The sequence below is a fragment of the Seriola lalandi genome, unplaced genomic scaffold, assembly GCF_002814215.2.
Source record: "Seriola lalandi dorsalis isolate HSWRI2012SDOR001 ecotype SW California unplaced genomic scaffold, Sedor1 jcf7180002054954, whole genome shotgun sequence".
Taxonomy (NCBI): domain Eukaryota; kingdom Metazoa; phylum Chordata; class Actinopteri; order Carangiformes; family Carangidae; genus Seriola; species Seriola lalandi.
In genome coordinates, this window is record NW_019525505.1 from 2,050,757 (window position 1) to 2,070,028 (window position 19,272).

The 19,272-nt window shown below is 39.5% G+C and overlaps 2 protein-coding genes across 2 annotated transcripts in view; both read right to left on the reverse strand.

Moving 5' to 3' along the window:
* Window positions 1-13,005, reverse strand: part of zmym4.1 (zinc finger MYM-type containing 4, tandem duplicate 1) — a 28,794-nt gene extending 15,789 nt beyond the window's left edge. The window contains exons 1-11 of the mRNA XM_023394932.2: window positions 12,764-13,005; window positions 10,162-10,852; window positions 8,604-8,765; window positions 6,832-6,908; window positions 6,544-6,696; window positions 5,034-5,272; window positions 4,308-4,503; window positions 3,479-3,682; window positions 3,151-3,301; window positions 2,936-3,051; window positions 2,633-2,812 (exon numbers count right to left, since the gene is read on the reverse strand). Of these exons, the coding sequence (XP_023250700.1) occupies window positions 2,633-2,812; window positions 2,936-3,051; window positions 3,151-3,301; window positions 3,479-3,682; window positions 4,308-4,503; window positions 5,034-5,272; window positions 6,544-6,696; window positions 6,832-6,908; window positions 8,604-8,765; window positions 10,162-10,852; window positions 12,764-12,841 (2,247 nt within the window). The 5' untranslated portion in view covers window positions 12,842-13,005. The remainder of the gene's footprint in view (window positions 1-2,632; window positions 2,813-2,935; window positions 3,052-3,150; window positions 3,302-3,478; window positions 3,683-4,307; window positions 4,504-5,033; window positions 5,273-6,543; window positions 6,697-6,831; window positions 6,909-8,603; window positions 8,766-10,161; window positions 10,853-12,763) is intronic.
* Window positions 13,006-14,369: 1,364 nt separating this feature from the next.
* Window positions 14,370-19,107, reverse strand: LOC147817472 (uncharacterized). The gene is made up of 3 exons (XM_087170615.1): window positions 18,952-19,107; window positions 18,800-18,861; window positions 14,370-15,299 (listed from the first exon to the last, which is right to left on the reverse strand). Exons 1-3 carry the CDS (start codon window positions 19,105-19,107, stop codon window positions 14,750-14,752), a joined length of 768 nt encoding a protein of 255 aa, XP_087026741.1. The 3' UTR covers window positions 14,370-14,749.
* Window positions 19,108-19,272: the final 165 nt, after the last annotated feature.

Sequence of the window (19,272 nt, forward strand, 5' to 3'; positions counted from 1 at the left end):
TACATTTCAAGACAAATTTCATGCTCCTGTTAATCACACAGCAGGGATGGGCCCAGTATTTCAAAACTTTTAATCCAGATCAGAATCCTCCGGATTGGATTAAATCTCAAAATTTGGTATTGTAAAATGTTACATTTGATCCTGATCCTACAAAACTTGGATCCGGATTTGGTGATCCAATTCTACACAGAATCCAGATCAAATGTCAATTTTGGGTGTTTCAAAGCTCCAAGGTTGAGATTAGGATAGGTTTGACAATAAATAACAGGATTTCCCTGATGCCACTGTAAGGGTGGATTCAGCACAGATTCAAAGTGGATGTAGAGACATGCAGGACACATTGCAAATATTCAATTCAATTCAATTCATATATTCGTATTACTTGATGTTTGCATATGAAATTGACACAGACTACGACAAAACAATATCCAGCCTTTATTAAACAATCAATCAAATCAAAATAACATTATCAATCAGAATACACACACACACACACACACACACACACACACACACACAAAACTCAAAGCTTTCAGAAAAATGACTGTGGACTGTTTTTTTTTTTTGTTTTTTTTAAATAAACTCCTAAATAATCTATGTATGTGTGTATGTTCTTTGATGTCAACATAAAATAAAAGAAAAATGGTCACAAAAAGAAAAATCTCTGAAAAACAAAAATTCACATTCCCTCAGGTGGAAGTGGCAGTGGAACACCAGCCATCTTGATCCTTTGGGCCCTTCGCAAGACGTTTCCTCTTATGGGGCGGTTCCACCACTGAAGAGTGGGGGTCCTCTTGCTGGTGTTGGGGGCCACCTGAAGAGTGGGGGTCCTCCTGTGGACGTTGGGGGCCACCTGAAGAGTGGGGGTCCTCTTGCTGGTGTTGGGGGCCACCTGAAGAGTGGGGGTCCTCCTGTGGATGTTGGGGGTCACCTGGAGAGTGGGGGTCCTCTTCCTGGTGTTGGGGGCCACCTGAAGAGTGGGGGTCCTCCTGTGGATGTTCGGGGTCACCTGAAGAGTGGGGGTCCTCTTCCTGGTGTTGGGGACCACCTGAAGAGTGGGGGTCCTCCTGTGGATGTTCGGGGTCACCTGAAGAGTGCGGGTCCTCCTGTGGATGTTCGGGGTCACCTGAAGAGTGGGGGTCCTCTTGCTGGTGTTGGGGGCCACCTGAAGAGTGGGGGTCCTCCTGTGGATGTTGGGGGTCTCCTGAAGAGTGGGGGTCCTCTTGCTGGTGTTGGGGGCCCTCTTGCGTGTGGGGGTCCTCTTGCTGGTCTTGGGTGTCGGCTGAACTGTGAGGGTCCCCTTGCTGTGCCTCAAGATTCAGGATAAAAAGCTGCCCCCCCAACTCATCAACCTTCTCCGAGTTTGCCGTCTCAGCCTCAGTCCCACACAGTCCAGATTCACCCCCTTGACTGAAGAGCCTCTGACCTTTTTCCACCAATGATGTCTAGAACAACATCAGTAAAGTCATCCCGCTTATATGGCTTGTTACCTGTTTTAGGGTTGTGAGACTCAGTATTGTCCTTTGTGGCCTTCTGTTTTAGATTTTTCCAGCGCAGTTTCACCTGTTCCAGAGTTCTTAATTCACCACTCCCTGTGGCATTGACACTGTTGGTGATGTTCTTCCCAGTGTTGGTTTTCATCTTGGATGTCACTGTTTTGTCAAGTTTAGCAATCAGAGTGACATAATGTGCCCTCACACCATCCAGCATCTCCCGGCAACGATGCAGAGGACAGATTTAACAGTGCTCATAGAGGATCGAGGAGCATAACTGAACGGCTAAATGGAGTGCTGAAGAGGCGTTTTGCGTGCCTGAACTACCCACACACAACATCATTCTCGCCTGCATCGTGCTTCATAACGTCGCTGAAAAACGCAAGGTTCCTCACTGTGATGGATGGCCCAGGCAGATGGCCCTGACCTACTGGCACCAATGCAACCAGATGGGACGGCTGGACGCGCACTGAGAGAAGCTTTTGTGAACCATTATTTCTCTTAGGGTCCCGTGATCTATAGGTCACTTTATCAATACAAACACTAGTATGCTGATGGAAAAGTTTTATGTTTGACTTTTTATGATCCAGTGGGACATTTGATTTACATATTGTGTTGTCTAATTCTTTTCCTTGTGTACCTGCTTTACTTTTTTTATGCATCAAAACAACAACAAAGCAGATTCCTTGTATGTTTGAATTTACAATGGTAATAAAATGATTCAGTTTCTCATTCTGATTAAGTGTATTACATACATTTGACCAACAGATGGCGGCTTATCCTTGTCCTTCTTATCTTGTGGTATAAGGATTATGATTATCCTGTCTTGGAAGTCTTTGAAAAACCAGGACAAAATCTACAGGATCAATTTTATCTGGGATAAAGAGGGATTATAAAATCTGAATAATTCTGATCTGGATTAGAAATGTTGAAATACTGGGCCCAGGTGCCATGGAAATCTTAATGTGACTTTATTTACTTTTGTGAACTTTAATAAAATCCCATAGGTCTTGTTTTATTATTGGAACTCTCTCTCCTGTATTTATTTCAGTTTGGGAATACAAGAGCCCACACCAGAAGTCGAGTGAACCCAACTCTCATTTTACACACACACACACAGACACACACACACACGTTACCTTAATCTGGATGACCTCAGGTTTGAAAGTTATGTTGCAAGTACACTGGGAGCAGTTTAGTTTCGGCTCGTTGGAGACGTCTTGCGGAGGTTGGACAGGAGTAACTGCCTGGATTTGTGTGGATCCGATCGGCAACTTCGTGAAAACATTGACCTGTTTCTGTGACTTCTTGAACTTTTCCTGCAACCCAGAAAAACAACAACAGAGTCATGTTTGAGAACAACAACTGTTGTTGATGTTCTATTGTGCAAAATAACTCAAATACATTTTCTTTTAAGTCTTTGTTTGCAAAAACCCTATTACCTGAAAAGCCATGACACACGGTAGTGTGCAGAAGTTCCTGATGGAGGTATCTGACATGGCGAGGTGGTAGGCCGGTACAGTGTTTTTCCCACAAGTATCACAACTTAACCGAGCACCTGGCGAAAAGAAACTAATTTTACTAGAGAAACTTGGCCAAGAGTGAAGTATTAAACGCCAACAACGAAGGTAAGTCATGAGACTTTGCTGTCCAATACCTGATGCACTGACAGTTTGAACCTTGAAGGCCATCACACAGCTGCTGCTACAGAAGACGTTCACAGAGTCATCACTGTTTTTGTTGTCAACCATCTCTGCGAGCAAACGGTTGGTTCGACACATCGTACAAGACAGGGTTATCTTGGTTTTCTGTACAGAGAGAAAATGAGAATTTAAGTTACATATAAGAGCAAGTCTCCATTTTTCCTTTAACAGGCTTAGCTGAGAATCTCTGAAGGAGCACTGGGGGGATTTGTTCTACTTTAGTTGACACCCTCTCATCTTATCCCTTCATCTTCCTGTCTCTTTAACTATGGATCTTCATACCTCTTTGTATTTGTTCAGACACTCTGCGTTGCACAGAGTTTTGTTGCTGTCGTCCATCTTCAACATGAGCGGTTTGTTGTGGCAGTAGGAGCCGCAGTTTGCACATCCGGCCATGGACAGGTTGTTCACTGTACGGAAGCGGTTGAAGCAGGCGTCACTGCACATCTTGTGGACAGCGCCGCTCAGGATCACCTCATGCTTGCTCTGAAGGAGCAATGACAAGACAATAGTTTAAATTATTTCAGAGAAAAAACTCTTTGGGCAATAAAAGTGACCCAATAAACTGGAAAAAAGAAATTTACATAAAGTTACGTTTTATAATATACACACGCGTATTTTATATATATATATATATATATATATATATATATAACACTATATATTATAGACTGTCTATAAGTAAAAGATTGTTTTTAATAGTTCTCCAAATAAACTGTATTATTGGGTTGATTATTGTTGTGTGGATACAATAAGGGAAGAAGGAAAATATATAATAACTTAAGACGTCTGTAGATTGTAGTTCATTCATGAATTAGTTAAAAAGAAAATTAATTGGCAACCATTTTGATAATTAAAATAATTAATTTTCAAACAAAAAAGCAAAACATTCTCTGGTTCCAGCTTTTCTAAGCAGCAGTTTCCTGTTTTTCTCTTCTTTTCTTTTTTATATCAGCTTCAAATTTCATTTTTGCTCTGAAGACATTCCCTTAAATTCTGGGACATTATAACGTATTTTCTGACCTTTTATAAACAAAGCAACTGAACGATTAATCAAGAAAATAATCAATAATAAAATGACTTAGTTGGAGCTCTGTTCTGTTTGACTTACAATGCAGTATCTGGTGCACATGCTGCAAAGTGACTGTGGTGCTGTTGGTTGTTGTGGGTTTTTGGAGACAGCAGCTTTCCTGTAGCTGGAGTTTTTCTTGTAATTGAAGGAGGTCAAACAGTTCTGGCTGCAGAATTCCTTCATGACTCCTTTAGCATCGGGAGCCAGGATGACGTCCTGAGGCCGAAATATCAACCTGAGAGAATAAAAAGAGATGCGATTAACTCGAGATCAAAATTCAGTAATATTTGGTAAGATCTACAGGTTGTATCCAGTCTTTCTGGATGGATGTAATAACAATAATCTCAAAACCCCTGGGTTTTAATATCATTATAACATTCACATCCCACTATCTCAGACATATTCCTGATGGACTAAGCAAAGATGATACATATCTCCTAAAGATTATGTTGGTAGGAAGTACAAAAGCCATTACAAAATACTGGCTTCAGAAAAACTGTCCTCCTGCTGAACTCTTGATCAATATTGTCAAACATTTGCATCTTCTAGAATAGATGACTGACTCCGTATGACTCCAAAAACAACTGGGTGAACAATAGGAATAATGGTGTGTTTTTAGTCAATGAGACAGATTGTTTATTAGTATTGTATGTAATGTAAAATTTCTTTATAACTGTGTCTTATCTTAACTAGCTAAATAAATATGGAAAGAGGAAAGACAGAAGGCTTTATTAGAGCTGAAACACTGCTTCCTGCTGAACTAACTTCTGGCAGTTGTGGCAGATCTTGGTGACTCCTTTGACAGTGGGGAGAGATGTGGTGAGGCAGGCGGTGGAGCAGAAGAGGGCTGGGGAGCCCTTCCTCTGGAAAGCAGTCTGCCCCTTCATCAGGCTCTTCTTGCAGTGGGAACAGGACATGTGTGAGGACGACGGGCTGACTTCGGGCAGCGTCTGTGTTTCGGAAGCTGGAGTGACAGAGAAGACCGATCCAATCCTCAAGTCATCCTGTCACCAAGAAAGCAGTGAGACAGAGGTCAGAGATGGTCCAATGATTCTGGATCCACTCTGTGAGAAAACCTGCTGAACTCAAATCCTGACTGAAGATCTGTATATTATTTTGGGGGTCATAATATTCAAGAACCAGACATTCACATATTCACAACAGCAGATGTTCCCTTGATGATGCATAAGTTACATTATGAGCTGTTTCTAGTGTTCAAGTGTTTGGGTTAGAAAAGTCATGTTGTTTTTGGATATTGTGGAGCACGGACTGACAAACATATTAAGTAATTATCGATTAATAATGACTAATTACTATTATCCATACCTAACGTGTACCATCATCTTCAGTCAAACCATTGCTGTGATTTTTGTTGTTCACGCCTCACAATTTTTTAGCATCACCCAGCTTTATATTCATGAGCTTTTCAGAATAAAAGATCATGACAATTGATTGTAGAGCTGGAAAAACTAGTTGATTAATCAATTAGTAGAATCACAGAAAATTAATCAGCAACTATTTTGATAATTGATGTATAATTTGAGTAATTTCTCGTACAAAAAATGTGCAACTTCCGTTTCCTCCTATGTGAGGATCTTCTCTCCTTTTTCTCAGTTTTATATCACTGAAAACTGAAACTGAAAACTGAACTGGCTCCATTTAACCTTTTAAAACGCATCAACGTTTCGGTGTGTGTGATAGATCATACACTGTTTGAAAGAACTACGTTTCCTGATTGTCTGTCATATTGTTGCAAGAATGTTGACACAAAATTGGTTCAGACTTATCACTATGGCTCCACAAGATGTACTACGGCAGAGCTTATATCCCCTTTTATTTGCCAAAAATAGGTGGGGGATTTAATTCAAATTCATGGTTGTGTCTCTGGTTTAGTCAGTTATTTATATGTACATTTATTTATTTGCACTAGTGATGTATTAGAATATTACAGGTTTTGTTTAACACCGTTGTTGACCGTTTTTCTTTGCACTGATGTTTCTTCGTGTCATTTTTTTCCTTAATGTTTATAGTTTGTCTTGCACTGGTTGTGTGTTCTTTGTTGTGTATTTGTGTGCATTTAACGTCTACACTATGTACCCCTGGGAACAAATAAAGTTTATTGAATTGTGGCTTGTGTAACATGTTTGTTTAGATTCCTGACAAGTGACGTTTTTTTTTTTTTGCTCTACTCTCTCACCTTCATAAAAACCCTCAAAATAATCTTTGTACACCAGTAAAACGTTCATAAACCCATGTGAACAGAGGTGGGACCCACCTTTGCAGTATTGGGCTCATCCTTCACGCTTGCTGTAGTGGTGGAAGATACTAGAGCCTGTTCGTACTCCTCATCTATAGGCTCATCCTTAACCTTGACCAAAGGCGGTGAAGGAGACGACTTGATTGACCGAGTTACTGCCTGTAATCTCTCCTACGACGAGGGACAAAGACAAAAACTGCCTGTTTTAACAATCTTCTATGTATGATATTGATTTTTATAACTGATTTGTGTCAACTACAATGGTGGAAGCTGAAATCAGACATTTGATCTTATACTTATACTTACAGTGTCCAATCTTGGTATTGATAGCTTAACTACTTTCATCCCATTCATCATGGCCGCTGGTGATGAGCTGTCTCTTCCTACATGAACATTAGCAACATGTAAATAGGTTAATTGTGAATAAGGGTGAAGAGTAGGTAAACACATGCAAAAGAACTGGCACACATGTCCACCAAACATGTTCTTCCACCAGATCCAGATTATTATCTGGATCTGCACCAAACTATACAAACTCATAGATCTCAACACCATAGATATGTCTTATTTTTTACATCAAGTTCCAAACATTTTTTCTTGATAAATAAATTAATAAATTGGTCTTGCAATGTTAAGAAAAAAATTCCAGGAATCTGTACCAAAATGTAATGGGTTCTTTGTTTGGTGAAAATAGGTTCAAAACTTTTCATGTAATCTTGCTGACAAGCAGACATGGTGAAAACACAACCTCCTTGGCAGATATAATAATCATTCATTGCAAAAAACCTGATGAAATTTGAAATTTAACCATAACCAGACTGTTTTAGTCTTTAATTACTCTTTAAAAATGAAATGTTACACCACAGACTAGAGTAGTACATGATCACATCACTGAATGTATTACTAACCAACAGCCAAAAGCTTCAAAAATCATAAGGTTTATCTCTTTTGATTCATTTCAGCAGGTACACACAGCCTTAAAGTGATAGTTCATTTTATTAGATGTGGAGTTGTGTGAGGTGCTTATCTATAGTCAGTGTATTACCTGCAGTAGATTCAGATCAGCGTGCTCCCTGTTTGGAGAGGCAGCAGGGACAGAAGCTGAGTGATGAGCTGGTGTGGACGGGGTCAGCAGAAAAAAGTTTTTTAGTCATTTTAAAAAATGTCCACAAAAAAGCTAATATCAGTTCAAGCGTACTACTTATATTGACAGTTTTCACCACTTCATCTGCCGTCCAACAGCCCTTTCCTTTGAAACTACAGTTTGAGAACTGTATTCCTACACACAAGCTACAGCACATACTGTATTACTCCGCAGATCAGCTGTTTGAGTCAGACGGAACAAAGCGTAGGTGAGCTTGCGCGTAGGAATACGGTAGTTCAATGGTTGAAAAATGTAGTTCCAAAGAAAAGGGCTGTTTGATGGCAAATTAAGTGGTGAAAATATTCCAAATAAAACATACACTTAAACTGATATTAGGTTTTATAGGTTTTAAGTGGCTAAAACATGTTTTTTTTTCTGCTGACCCCGTCCACTGCAGCTCATCACTCAGCTCCTGCACCAGTGCTCTGTGCAACTAAAAACTCATCTGTTCAAACAGGTAACATGTAGTATTTTATGCTTTTAACCAATGTCCTACATCTGGTTTTCCTCTTGTGTTTTTTCTTTTGTGTTTATTTGATTTATTGATTTAATTCTTTCATTTGATTTTCTTGTGTGTCTCATGGCCTCGTGCTCAGTAACACATTGTTTTGCCACAGTGCTGTGTGCTCCCGGTTGGCCTTCCTAACTGCGAGCGTACTGAAAAGAATCTACTGCAGGTAACACACTGACTATAGATAAGTACCTTACACAAAACCACGTCAAAAAATCTGATCTATCCTTTTAAAAAGGAGCCTGCCATTCTAAAAACCTCAGTTTCATTTTTATTCTATTTGTTCCTCAACCATTTGATGCACTTGTCATGTCAACAAGAACGTCTCTCTGGAGGAACTGTCTGAAAACGTGAGCTTCTGTCCCTGTTTTTAAACATCATCACCTGGAGGATCTTAAGCACCTCTCTCCTGCAGTGCCTCACCTGTACTGGCTGTGGCTTCAGACAGTGGAGACGCGCTGGACTGCATCAGATCTAAAGCCACTTTTACATCCTCCACTTGGTCCTCCTCTGTTAGTGGTGGCAACACAGTGGGTTTCACATCAGTTTCCTCCTCAATAGAGTTACTGTCCTCTGCCACTGAGACTGTGAGGGAAGATTAAAATACAGACATTAATGTGACTTTGTAGACCAGATCAATGGAGCAGCAACTTCCAAATATAAAAAAATGTCTTCAGGGGAAGAAGAACTTAAAGGGAGATTCTTCTGAACGGTCATTAAAATAAACATGAAGTCATCCGAGCTCTGTGGCTTAGTTGCTCAAACTGTGCTCTGACAGGTCAGTCAAACTCAGCACAGTGGAGTCAGGTCAGTGGGTTATAGGTTTTATTACATACATTTTCAAAAGTTACACAAAGTGTTTTGCCCCTCTCCAGCCATGGGTATAAAGCTGGATTAAAAAAAAAAAAACTAACAAAAAAGTCAAGTTTTTTTATTTGAATGATCCTCTATGGATTCTTTAAATCTAAAGTTCTAACTTTGAATTGGCACATTTTCTCAGTAAACATTTAAATCTGCACTGTCTTGTGTATGCAGCGGTTACTTGTTGTAAGTGGTTCAGTTTTAGCAGCCTTGAGTCACAACAGTCCTGTTTTTTGCTATATTTAAATATCTAATTGTACATATTATATTATTCATCTTTAAGTATTTGATATTGTCATTCTGCAGTTTTTCTTTCTTTGTTCTGTCACTTTGCTGATGTAACACTGCAAATTTCCCCACTGCGGGACTAATAACTGAATATCTTATCTCTTACACTCTATGTGGACCCACCACAGTTTACAGGACTGTCATGACTCAGGATGATCAGCTGACTGTAGCTGTATCATAATGAATCTAGAAATCTAGAATCTACAAGAGGGACAGACAGAAAAAAAACTGCACACTGATCTGAGCTCAACAACAGCTGTCTGCAGATATCAGGCTGATGTGTTGTCAACACAAACAGTGCAGATGAATTAGTGAGCAGACTCTCAGTTTCTGTTCTGTCTGTGCTCAAAGTTAAAGTGGATGTCTGTACTTGGCTGAAGCATCCACAGTGTCAGTCCATCTGCAGCTGTATGGGACACCATTTATTATTTTGTTTAATATGCATAATGATGTGCTGTTTTGTCAATAAGCCGTCTAAAAAAACCAAACATTCAGTTTACCAAAGCAGTTGTGTCATTTTTTTCCAATCAACTCACAAATTAATCAATTAATTGTTTTAGCGCTATCAATTATCATGAGCTTTTATTCTGAAAAATTCTGAATCTAAAGCTGGGTGATGCTGAAAATGTGATGCATACACAACAAAAATCACAACAAAGCTTTTTCAGATGATGATACATGTGGAGGATAGATAATAATGATGCATTAGTAATTAATAATTACAGTCGTCTTTGTCCACTTGAGCTCCACAATATGAATTTTTTTTTTTTTTTTTTTAAACACAAGCACTTTGTGATAAACTCACTTAGAAGCAGAACTTGTTTTGTGTTACCTGTGTTTGAACTGGCAGGTGAACGGCTGTTTTCCACTTCCATCAAACTGTTCTGCTCCTCCTCCTCTTTCATCTGAGCTTCTTGTTCCATCTGATCCACCGTACCAATGTCCATCATCTCATCGAGGTCGTCAGCTGCAGAAACCCGCAGTTTACAGCCACGAGACTCCTTTTCCTGCTGCGCGCCGACGTCCTCCCTAGAGTCACTGTCTTTGTCTGTGTTTGTCTCCTTCTTGCCATCAGAAGTCATATCTGTGTCCTCACTCACATCTGGTTCTGCAGGACTTTCCTTTAATCTTTTGTCATTTACTGCAAAATTTTCTTCATTCAACTCAGACTCTTCCTCAGTTTTTACCACAGTACCCTCTTTCCCAGCCTCTGAGGTGCTACCTGGTTCACCATCGTGCGAAGTCAAAGCTGTGCTTAATGTCTTGTCTGAGGAGACAGACGACTGTGAAGATGATGGATTTTGAGGAGATACAGATGTAGAAGGGACAACAGCTTTCTCAGTTTCTTTATGTTCTGTTTCTTTACTCTCCCTTTCTTTTTCAGCAGCAACAACATTGTCCTCCTCTCCATATTCAGACAGTCTGGGAGGAGATCCACAAACAAGATCTGGGTCTCCAACGTCCACATTTGCTTCTGCCTCTGAAACAGCTTCCATGGACTCTCCATCTGTCCCCTCTGTTACCTGTGTTGGACAATAAACATAATAAATATACACTGCTAGACTACAGATTTTTATCTTGTGCTATCAAAATGTGAGCTTGTATTTTTCTATAAACTCCAAATATCAATATGGATCAATATATATATATATATATATATACAGCTCATTTGACATAAGCAGTGATAAGTTTACTTGCTCCAATGTCAAAAAAAGTTCTGTCTTCCTGTTACCTTCTCAGAGCAGATAGGAAAAAATATAAGAAACAACTTTGAAAATATATTTACAAATTATGTTCTTGCTGCTAATGAAGCTGAAGCTCTGTTTTATTTATCCTCAATCACATCGCAGAGCTGCATTTGACAAAAATTAATATAGTTAAATCAAACTTGTTGTTCATCTTCAAAGAAGGCAAGTATGGGCAAATTTGGGATTTATTGACTTAATTAGTTTTGCAAAACAAAGGCGACATATTTTGTTAACACTTCACACCCCATCAACTGTAGACTAACATTAGTAGAGTGAAAGATCACACAAACACACACACACACACACACACACACACACACACACACACACACAAACTCTGATCAACTTCTGTTTTAACAAAAAGCATTTCATCAGCAATGTTGGTCAGTACATTTCACTTTCATGTCATTATTTTCATACAGGAAGGAGACCATATAATGCTTCCAAGTTAATGCATTTAACCTAGTTCAATAAATCTGCAGTCTCTCACAGAGCTACCTCTGCTTTTTTTTTATTAGTCAGACCCTCATCAGGACCAGTTTCATCCATGTTTCATTTGACAACCTGAATGATAGGTTAATTCTTTTCAGTGAATCACAAACTGGATTTTGAACTGAATCATGCCACCAAGAACAAGAATTAAATCAAATCAATTCCCACACATAATACACAGTATGGGATTGAAATAATAAATTGTTTACAGAAGCTGCTATTGAGTTTCTAATTCTCCTGTTTTTATACTGATGTTATCATAATTCAAATGAGCAGAATTGCTGATACCATAGTTACACAATACCGAGGAAGCAGTCACTTACACTGGTTTTGTTTCCGTAAATGTTCACAACAAAACAACCATAATCTGATGAAAATCCCAAACAGTTCATGCTCCTCCACCTACTGCCAAGTTGCTGTACAGCTAGAAAAACCTCACTTCTAAACCCGCTGAATTAAACAGTAGAAAACAACAAATAATTACCTGATCAAATAATCACCTGACTTAAAAAGGTGAGTGCAGCTATAAAGTCCCTGACAGTGAGATAGTGTTGAATTTGAGGCATTGAAGTTTTAGTTTTTGTTGAAATCACAGCTTTAGGGCTTGTGTTGCATGAACATGTGAATTCCTGCAGAATGCCACTGAAGAAAATGGGCTGAACTTTACAAAGAAGCAGTCTCACATGTGATCATAGTGAACATGCATGTATAATAAAACATCTAGAACAACAAACGGGTTGAGAAAATATATACTGCAATGACTTGAGTGTCATTTTCCCGTGTTTTAACCGCCAAACAAACACGACATTAAGTTAGCTTGTTGCTGATACCGAACACTGTTCCTGCAGTGTAAACGCGACTAAGCTAACTGCTCGGCTATTTATTGAAAATGAGGGGTTTTATTACCTCTGTCTTAGTATCGTCCTTTGCTGCATCCATTTTTTGATAATATGTTTAAATATTAAATGACCCGTAAATAAAAAAAAAAACTGGCTCTCCGTTTGCTAAGCTAACGCTAGCTTTCTGCTCTCTGTTCGTTAGCTCGCTGAGGTTAACTTGCCTTTACTGTGTAAATGTGTTCACACAGCAGAGTAACTGAGCACTGTGACGGTTAAATGACAGTGTTTACTGGAGTTTATTTTATAAAAACATTGTAATGGATGTATACAGCTGTAACAACGTGCAGAAAATTACCGCGCCAGAGACTTGGACAGACGGGACTTGATTGGTGGCCAGACGTTCGTGTCCATCGCCACTTTCCGTAGTCGCCATGTTTGCTCCAAAATCCAGACCCGTCGGTTTTGCAAACAAAATAAGAAACGCCTCAGCGCCTTAAAAACAGACTCTACAACTGAAAAACAACGAACGTAAGCTCATCACTACATCATCTGCATCCACTGTAGCTTGTTGCAGAGCGCGTATCTTCTTCTTTTGTTTACTTTATGGCAGTTATCAAACTTCGGGAGCTCGCTACCGCCTCTACCGACGTGACGTGTAAAGTGGCCAAATGTATATGGACAGCACAGAGGAAAACCATCCATAATAACCCTTGCTCTGAAGGTATTTTTAGAATCCTCAGACTTCTTTAACTATCTGCATAAAAAAAATGTTCCCTCCGCTGAATGACATGAAAAATACTTAATTTGCAAACATAAAACAACCACAAAGAGATTCAAAAAGATGTGAGACACAAGAGGAGACATAAGTCAACTAAAAGGGGATGCAAAAAAAGAAAAATCGCAGAGACTCAAAAGAGGTGAGATGAGGAAACTCAAAAGAGCACAAAAAGATGCTAAACAACAACAGAGGTAATATGGCCGTAAAGAGAAAGAGAAAACATCTGCAAAGAACAAAACAACCATAATATTTAATATTTCCTGGCTTTTATTTCTACTTAAGGAAAGGGAAGGGCAAAAGTGTTGTAATATGTTTTCATTATTATTATTATTATTATCTATTTTTTATTCTTCACTGTCATTAGTATTAATGCTGATTATGCAGACCAGTGCTGTACAGCTCTTTGTTGTTGTTGTTTTTTGTTAAAAAAAAGAAAAAGAACAAAACTCGATAAATATTGTTTGGAAAAAAAACAACCACAAAGACACATGAGATGACCAGTGATGAAAAATGACATCAGAAGCAAACTGACCACAAAGAGACTCAAAAGAGCAAAACTAATACTGATAACAATGTAAATTATGTGTACATTTTACTGTGTATAAGAATAACTTGACATGTAGATTTGATCTTGTTAATAATAAGCGCAGTAACAGCAAATGTACAGCTACACAGTCAACCTAGAACAATCTAAGTGACTGTGTGTGGAAACATTATCTCTGAATATCAGAGTTGACTGGTGGCTCCACACCAACTATGTTTCATTATTTCTGTTTCAATTATTATTATTATTCAATTGTGAGCTGATGGTATAGTGAAAGGGGAAGTAAATGTACACTGCTTACTCAGAAACTGCTTTATAAAGGCAGATTTATTAATCTTACAAGGTCTAAATAGAAGTACTCAGAAGTCCTCATTTTTAAAATCACAACTTGATGCCCAGGACATCAACATTAACAAACACTTCAGAGTGCTTGTTAACATCTGGTCTTTGATATAATTTGATTGTTTAGCAACAATAGTCTAAATTACATCTTCACAACAAACCGTATTTACACTAACACGATTTAATACACAAACATTGTTTATGATTTGCAGAGCTGTCTGCTAAGCTCTGACATCAGCAGAAACAGGACAGCAGATTTTCCAGGTTTTCCACCAGATGTTGGAACCTGGCTGCTGGGATTTGTTCTCATTCACAAAGGAGAACATTGACACTGATGTTGGTTGATGAGGCCTTGATATAAGTCGGCTTCTAGTTCCTCCCAAAGGTGTTAGATAGTCCAAGTTCTTTCACACGAAAGTGGAAGGTTTGGACCTTTTTTTGGACCTTGTTTGTGCTCCTATCATTGTCATGATGAAACAGGAAACTGTTGCTACGAAGCTGGAAGCACTATTTTCTAAGACATCATTGTTTGATGCAGCGCAAAGATTTCTCTTCATTTGAATAAAGGAATGTAAAAACAGCCCCAGACCCAACATACACAAAAATATATGGACGGGGCTGTCCATCTACTTTCTGCCGATTAGTGTAAGAATATGTGATCCATGTGGTGTTGCCTGTCAGTGGTATGTGACTGTCTGCTGGAGCTTCAGAGAGTTCATCTTGCTGTCCAGCTCATCCATGAAGCCTTCATCCACAGACTCGCTGTCCGCCTCCTCTCCCTCTGCCTCTGTGGGCAGAAACACATGAAGCTGAGTGCGAGCCGGACCGGCGGCAGCAGCGGGGCCGGGGCGTAGACTGCAGCTCAGAAGACACGGCTTCCCGATGACAGACAGTGGCTCTCCGTGAGATGAGCAGTTACGATACTGCGTCGCTAAAGGTCGGAGGTCGCCTGTGTCTGCGCTCAGGGCCGGGTTGTGTGAATGACGTCTCACTGGTCTGGGCCTGGAGCCGGGCCGGATGGCCTGGGAGAAGTGGATGTAGGCTGGTCTGCTGCAGCTCTGGACCTGCTGCTGGTCAGGCTGGCTGCTCCTGCAAGAGAGCAGGGCTGATGAGGAAAATGGAGGCGGAGGAGGGGGTCGCCTTTGTAAAACACTGGGGCGACGGTTGGTGGAGGATCCCTCGAAGTGGACGTTCTCACTTGGGGTCAGAAGAGATGGTTCGCTGAGGCTGTGGAGGAAAACAAGAGAGACGCAGAGGGATGGTTTACTAATGAAAACATCTTCAGGATAGCAGCTCAGTGAGGCTGAGTCAGTCACCAAAGTCCTAAAGATTCATCCTCTGTGGACCATGAATGCATCTGTAAAACTTCATGGCAATCTATTCAACAGATGCGTATAAATTGTGGTCTGAACCAAAGAGTCTTAATACAAGACAAAGGCTCTACAACTGTGTTGGCCGCTGTACTGAAGCTAAATACATGTCAGGGAACTAACATGCTAAATGAGCTGAATACAATAATAAATAGAATAAATTACCTGGTTTAATATTTACCATGTAATGTGTTAGCATGCGGACATTTGCTAATTAGTATTAAGCGCAGCTGAGGCTGATGGGAAGGCATGCAGGGGCAGGTGGTAAAAAATTAAGGGATCACCAAAGTTACAATTACAATCATCAATTCACCATGAATGTCTGTACCAAGTCTCATAGCTCTTTTTTATCTACACTTAAAAAGAGCAGGTTAACTTTAGTTGCCATTTTAAGTAATTAAGTAATTTTTCTTAAAAATGAGGTGATCATAACTACATTTTAAATAAACTTAACAAGTAGATGTAAAGTCAACACAACTTCAAACTAATAGTTATATTTATTTAGTTTTTCAGGGTATTTGCTTTCCTAGATGTTTTAAAGTAAGATCAACTTGTCACATTTTACAGTCTGTAACCTGGAGCTTCTCATAACCTGAACCTTTGAGAACCTGTAGGGCAAACACAGGAGGTCAGTTCTGCCTCACTTTTCCAATGTACGTCATTAAAAAGATGGATGTTATAAAGAGTTTATAAAAGTCTACTGTTTAGTTTTTTGCTCGTTTGTTTATTTATTTATTTGATAAGAACAATGCAGTTTAACATAGTTTTAAAAGAGGGCATGAAACTAATGTGTTGCACAGAGAGTTTATAGCCGTTGCTAATTCTCATCTCTTGTTGTAACTTAAACAGTTATAAGCAAAAACAACACAAAACAGACAACACAATTGATAATATCCTACAATTAGCTGAAAGATGTACAGTCTGAAGAGTGATAACAACAGCACAACAAACAATTAGTCAAACAAAAACAATTAACTACAGATACAGTTAGCTAGAAATGAGTACAGCTGTGGTTTGTTTTAAGCAGCACTGAACCTTTATTATAAAGAAATCTATGTCTGGAGTTCATTTGATTTCAGTTGGTAATGTGATCAAGAGTTGACAGCCCTTTATGGAGAAAGCTGATTGTCTAAATTTAGATCTACGAAGTGATATTTTACAGTTGCAACTCACCATGTTCACCTAGTTACTGTTACTGTCTTGTCTTTGCACGTATCTGCAGAGAGACTCAGGGGCTAAACTGTTGATGCATTTATAAACTAATTTGAGAAAGCAAAGATGAATAAAGCTCACCAAACTAAGTAGACTATATCTTTTCGATTTGTGACAGCAATGCCATCGGACAGGCTTCTTGTTATTGTGTTGAGACGTGACGACACATTGGCTTGATCCAGACCTTCAGGACCTGGAACATGATTTCATATCACCCCCTAAAGGGTGCTGAGATTTAGCTCCAAGAACTTGTTTCCAAAGCAGTAACAAGTTCAGTTACAGGTCAGTAAGTGTAAAATGTGAACATGCTAGTTTCACCAGACGAAACGTGAGCCCTTGTGATTCATCCTCTGTCTGTGTGAATCTCACGACTCCTCATTTATTTGATGGTTATTCAAAACCTGCTCTGCTTGGGTGAGTGGAGGTCATCAAATACTCTGCTGGACAGGGAGGGAGGTGTGTTAGTGGGTGTGTTTAAGAGCCTAAAGTGTGTGTGTGTGTGTGTGTGTGTGTGTGTGTGTGTGCGCGCCTCACTCAGGTTTCTCCCTCCTCTGAGTGAAGCCTGCATGGCACCACTGGGTGCTGCATCAGGCGACGGATCAGCTTCCACACCTGAGATTTATGACACACCAATCCCTGGCCATTCTGTACTCAAATAAAGCTGCAGGGGGGGGGGGGACCTGAGAGGAAGCGATTACAGTGTAATTCCAGTCAAGCGTTCAAGCTGCACTTTGACAGGCACTTTTGCTGAAATGAATAGCAGAGACAGTGAGTGGAGGTGGGAGGGGGAGATGACATACAGCTGATTAATCACATTCAGAGCCGCAGGGACGCAGCTGCATGATGGGTACTGTAGTCCACTGAGTCACCAGGACTTTATCTGAACACAGCAGTGTCAGAGCGGGCATGAAAAAGATGTTTTTAAGACACTTATCAGACAACAGTCGATTCCAACTGTGCTTCACAGTTTCTACACAACAACCTCTATGTTTTGACCCCGGGTTAGGATGAAAATCAAACCAAAACAAACAAACAAACAATTCACACCAACAACAACAAACTTCAGTTCAAATGAAAACTAGGAAAAGCAGATTTGTGCTTGAAATTTTAAAAAAACAACAGCTTGAGCAACCACACCGACGTTTGACCTTTACACTACGACTTCGGCTTAAACTTTATTTTATTTCATGAATAAATGATCCTAAAGACTTAAGCTCTTAATCTGCAGTGACTGCAGACTGGTGTCTTAAATAATTTATGGCACACAAAGACTAAATCAAATAATGCTTCTAAATAAATCTCAGTGTATTTTTGAGATGAAAAGTTGCTTCTCTTCTTCCTGATCCAAACACAGACACAGACAGAAGTGAAACATATCTGTGCTGAATTTGTACAACATGAAGCAACATTAAAAAAGTGTTATATCTAATAAATTAGTAAATGTTGATGTTGTCCTGGATTATTTTACATTTTTACACTTAATAAAATCTTTATATTTTTTGTTATGTCATACAAAATGAGTAGGATCTGTTCTCTCTGACTCCATGAACAGGAAATACAGTTGCAACTTGAAAAACTTCTTCAAAAATCTATTTTTTTATGTGCAGAAAAAAGAAAATTTTTAGCCAGATGTTTAGAAGAGTCTGAGGATTATGGAAATATTTTTTAACATCTGCTGTTAAGTATTTTTGAATAACTGGAGAAAAAAATGTATTGAAACAAATGGATCCTTATCTGAGAAAATATACAATAGTCTGTTTTTATTTTACATCTTACCTAAACTTTAAGCGTTTACATTTAAGTTGTAGGTTAATATAATATTAATAATAATAATAATAATAATAAAACATTTATTTAAAGAGCACGTATCAAAATCAGAGACTACAAAGTGCTACACAAGGATAAAATAACAAAACAAATAACAAACGCATGCAGAAGATGCAAAATAAAACAATAAAAACACAATAAAAAATAGAAACACAATTAAGCAATGTAAAAACATATGGAATATTTCAAATACATTATTCAAAAGCTTTGTGAAAGACACGGGATTTTAGAAGCGATTTAAAGGATGATTTTGGGGCAAGTTGTTCCAGAGTTGTTGTTGTGTCCTGACAGCAAAAGCTCCGCCCCCTTTAGTCTTACGTCTTGATGTAGGAGCTACATACAAGTTCCTGTGTGAGCACCAGGTGTAGGTGCAGGTGCAGCTTGATATGGGGCAAATGATTCAGAGCTATAGTTAAATAAGATATTCCGGCATAAGCAATTATACAACTAAAGTCTGACGTGCAGCTCACCTGAGTCGAGCCATGCTGCTCCTCCTGCGAGGTGAGCAGGTAGGTCTGGACCAGCGCTCTGCTCTTGTGGACAGCTCTCTGGTGCCAGGGTCCACTGATGTCCAAACCCAAGCCGAGCACGGCCGTCGGGGGCTCAGCGCCAGCCGTGCCGCTCATGGTGGTGTCTCACCTGAGGGGAGAATTTACCTGAAGTCCTGCGATACAAAGTTGATTGATCCTGCTGTAACTGCACAGCCTCATAATAACATGAGGGACGGTAGTCATCAAGTGTGGACTACAGCAGAGACCTGGATCTGTTGCCTGCCCATCCACAGCCCTGGG

Bases quoted from the DNA above. Each gene is read 5' to 3' on its own strand.
- LOC147817472 (XM_087170615.1), bottom strand. From the start codon at position 19,107: ATGAGCGGCACGGCTGGCGCTGAGCCCCCGACGGCCGTGCTCGGCTTG. The intron at 18,862-18,951 runs GTGAGCTGCACG...CCCCATATCAAG, and splicing joins AGCAGCATGGCTCGACTCAG to CTGCACCTGCACCTACACCT. The intron at 15,300-18,799 runs GTAAGACTAAAG...TTTCCTCCACAG, and splicing joins TGTAGCTCCTACATCAAGAC to CCTCAGCGAACCATCTCTTC.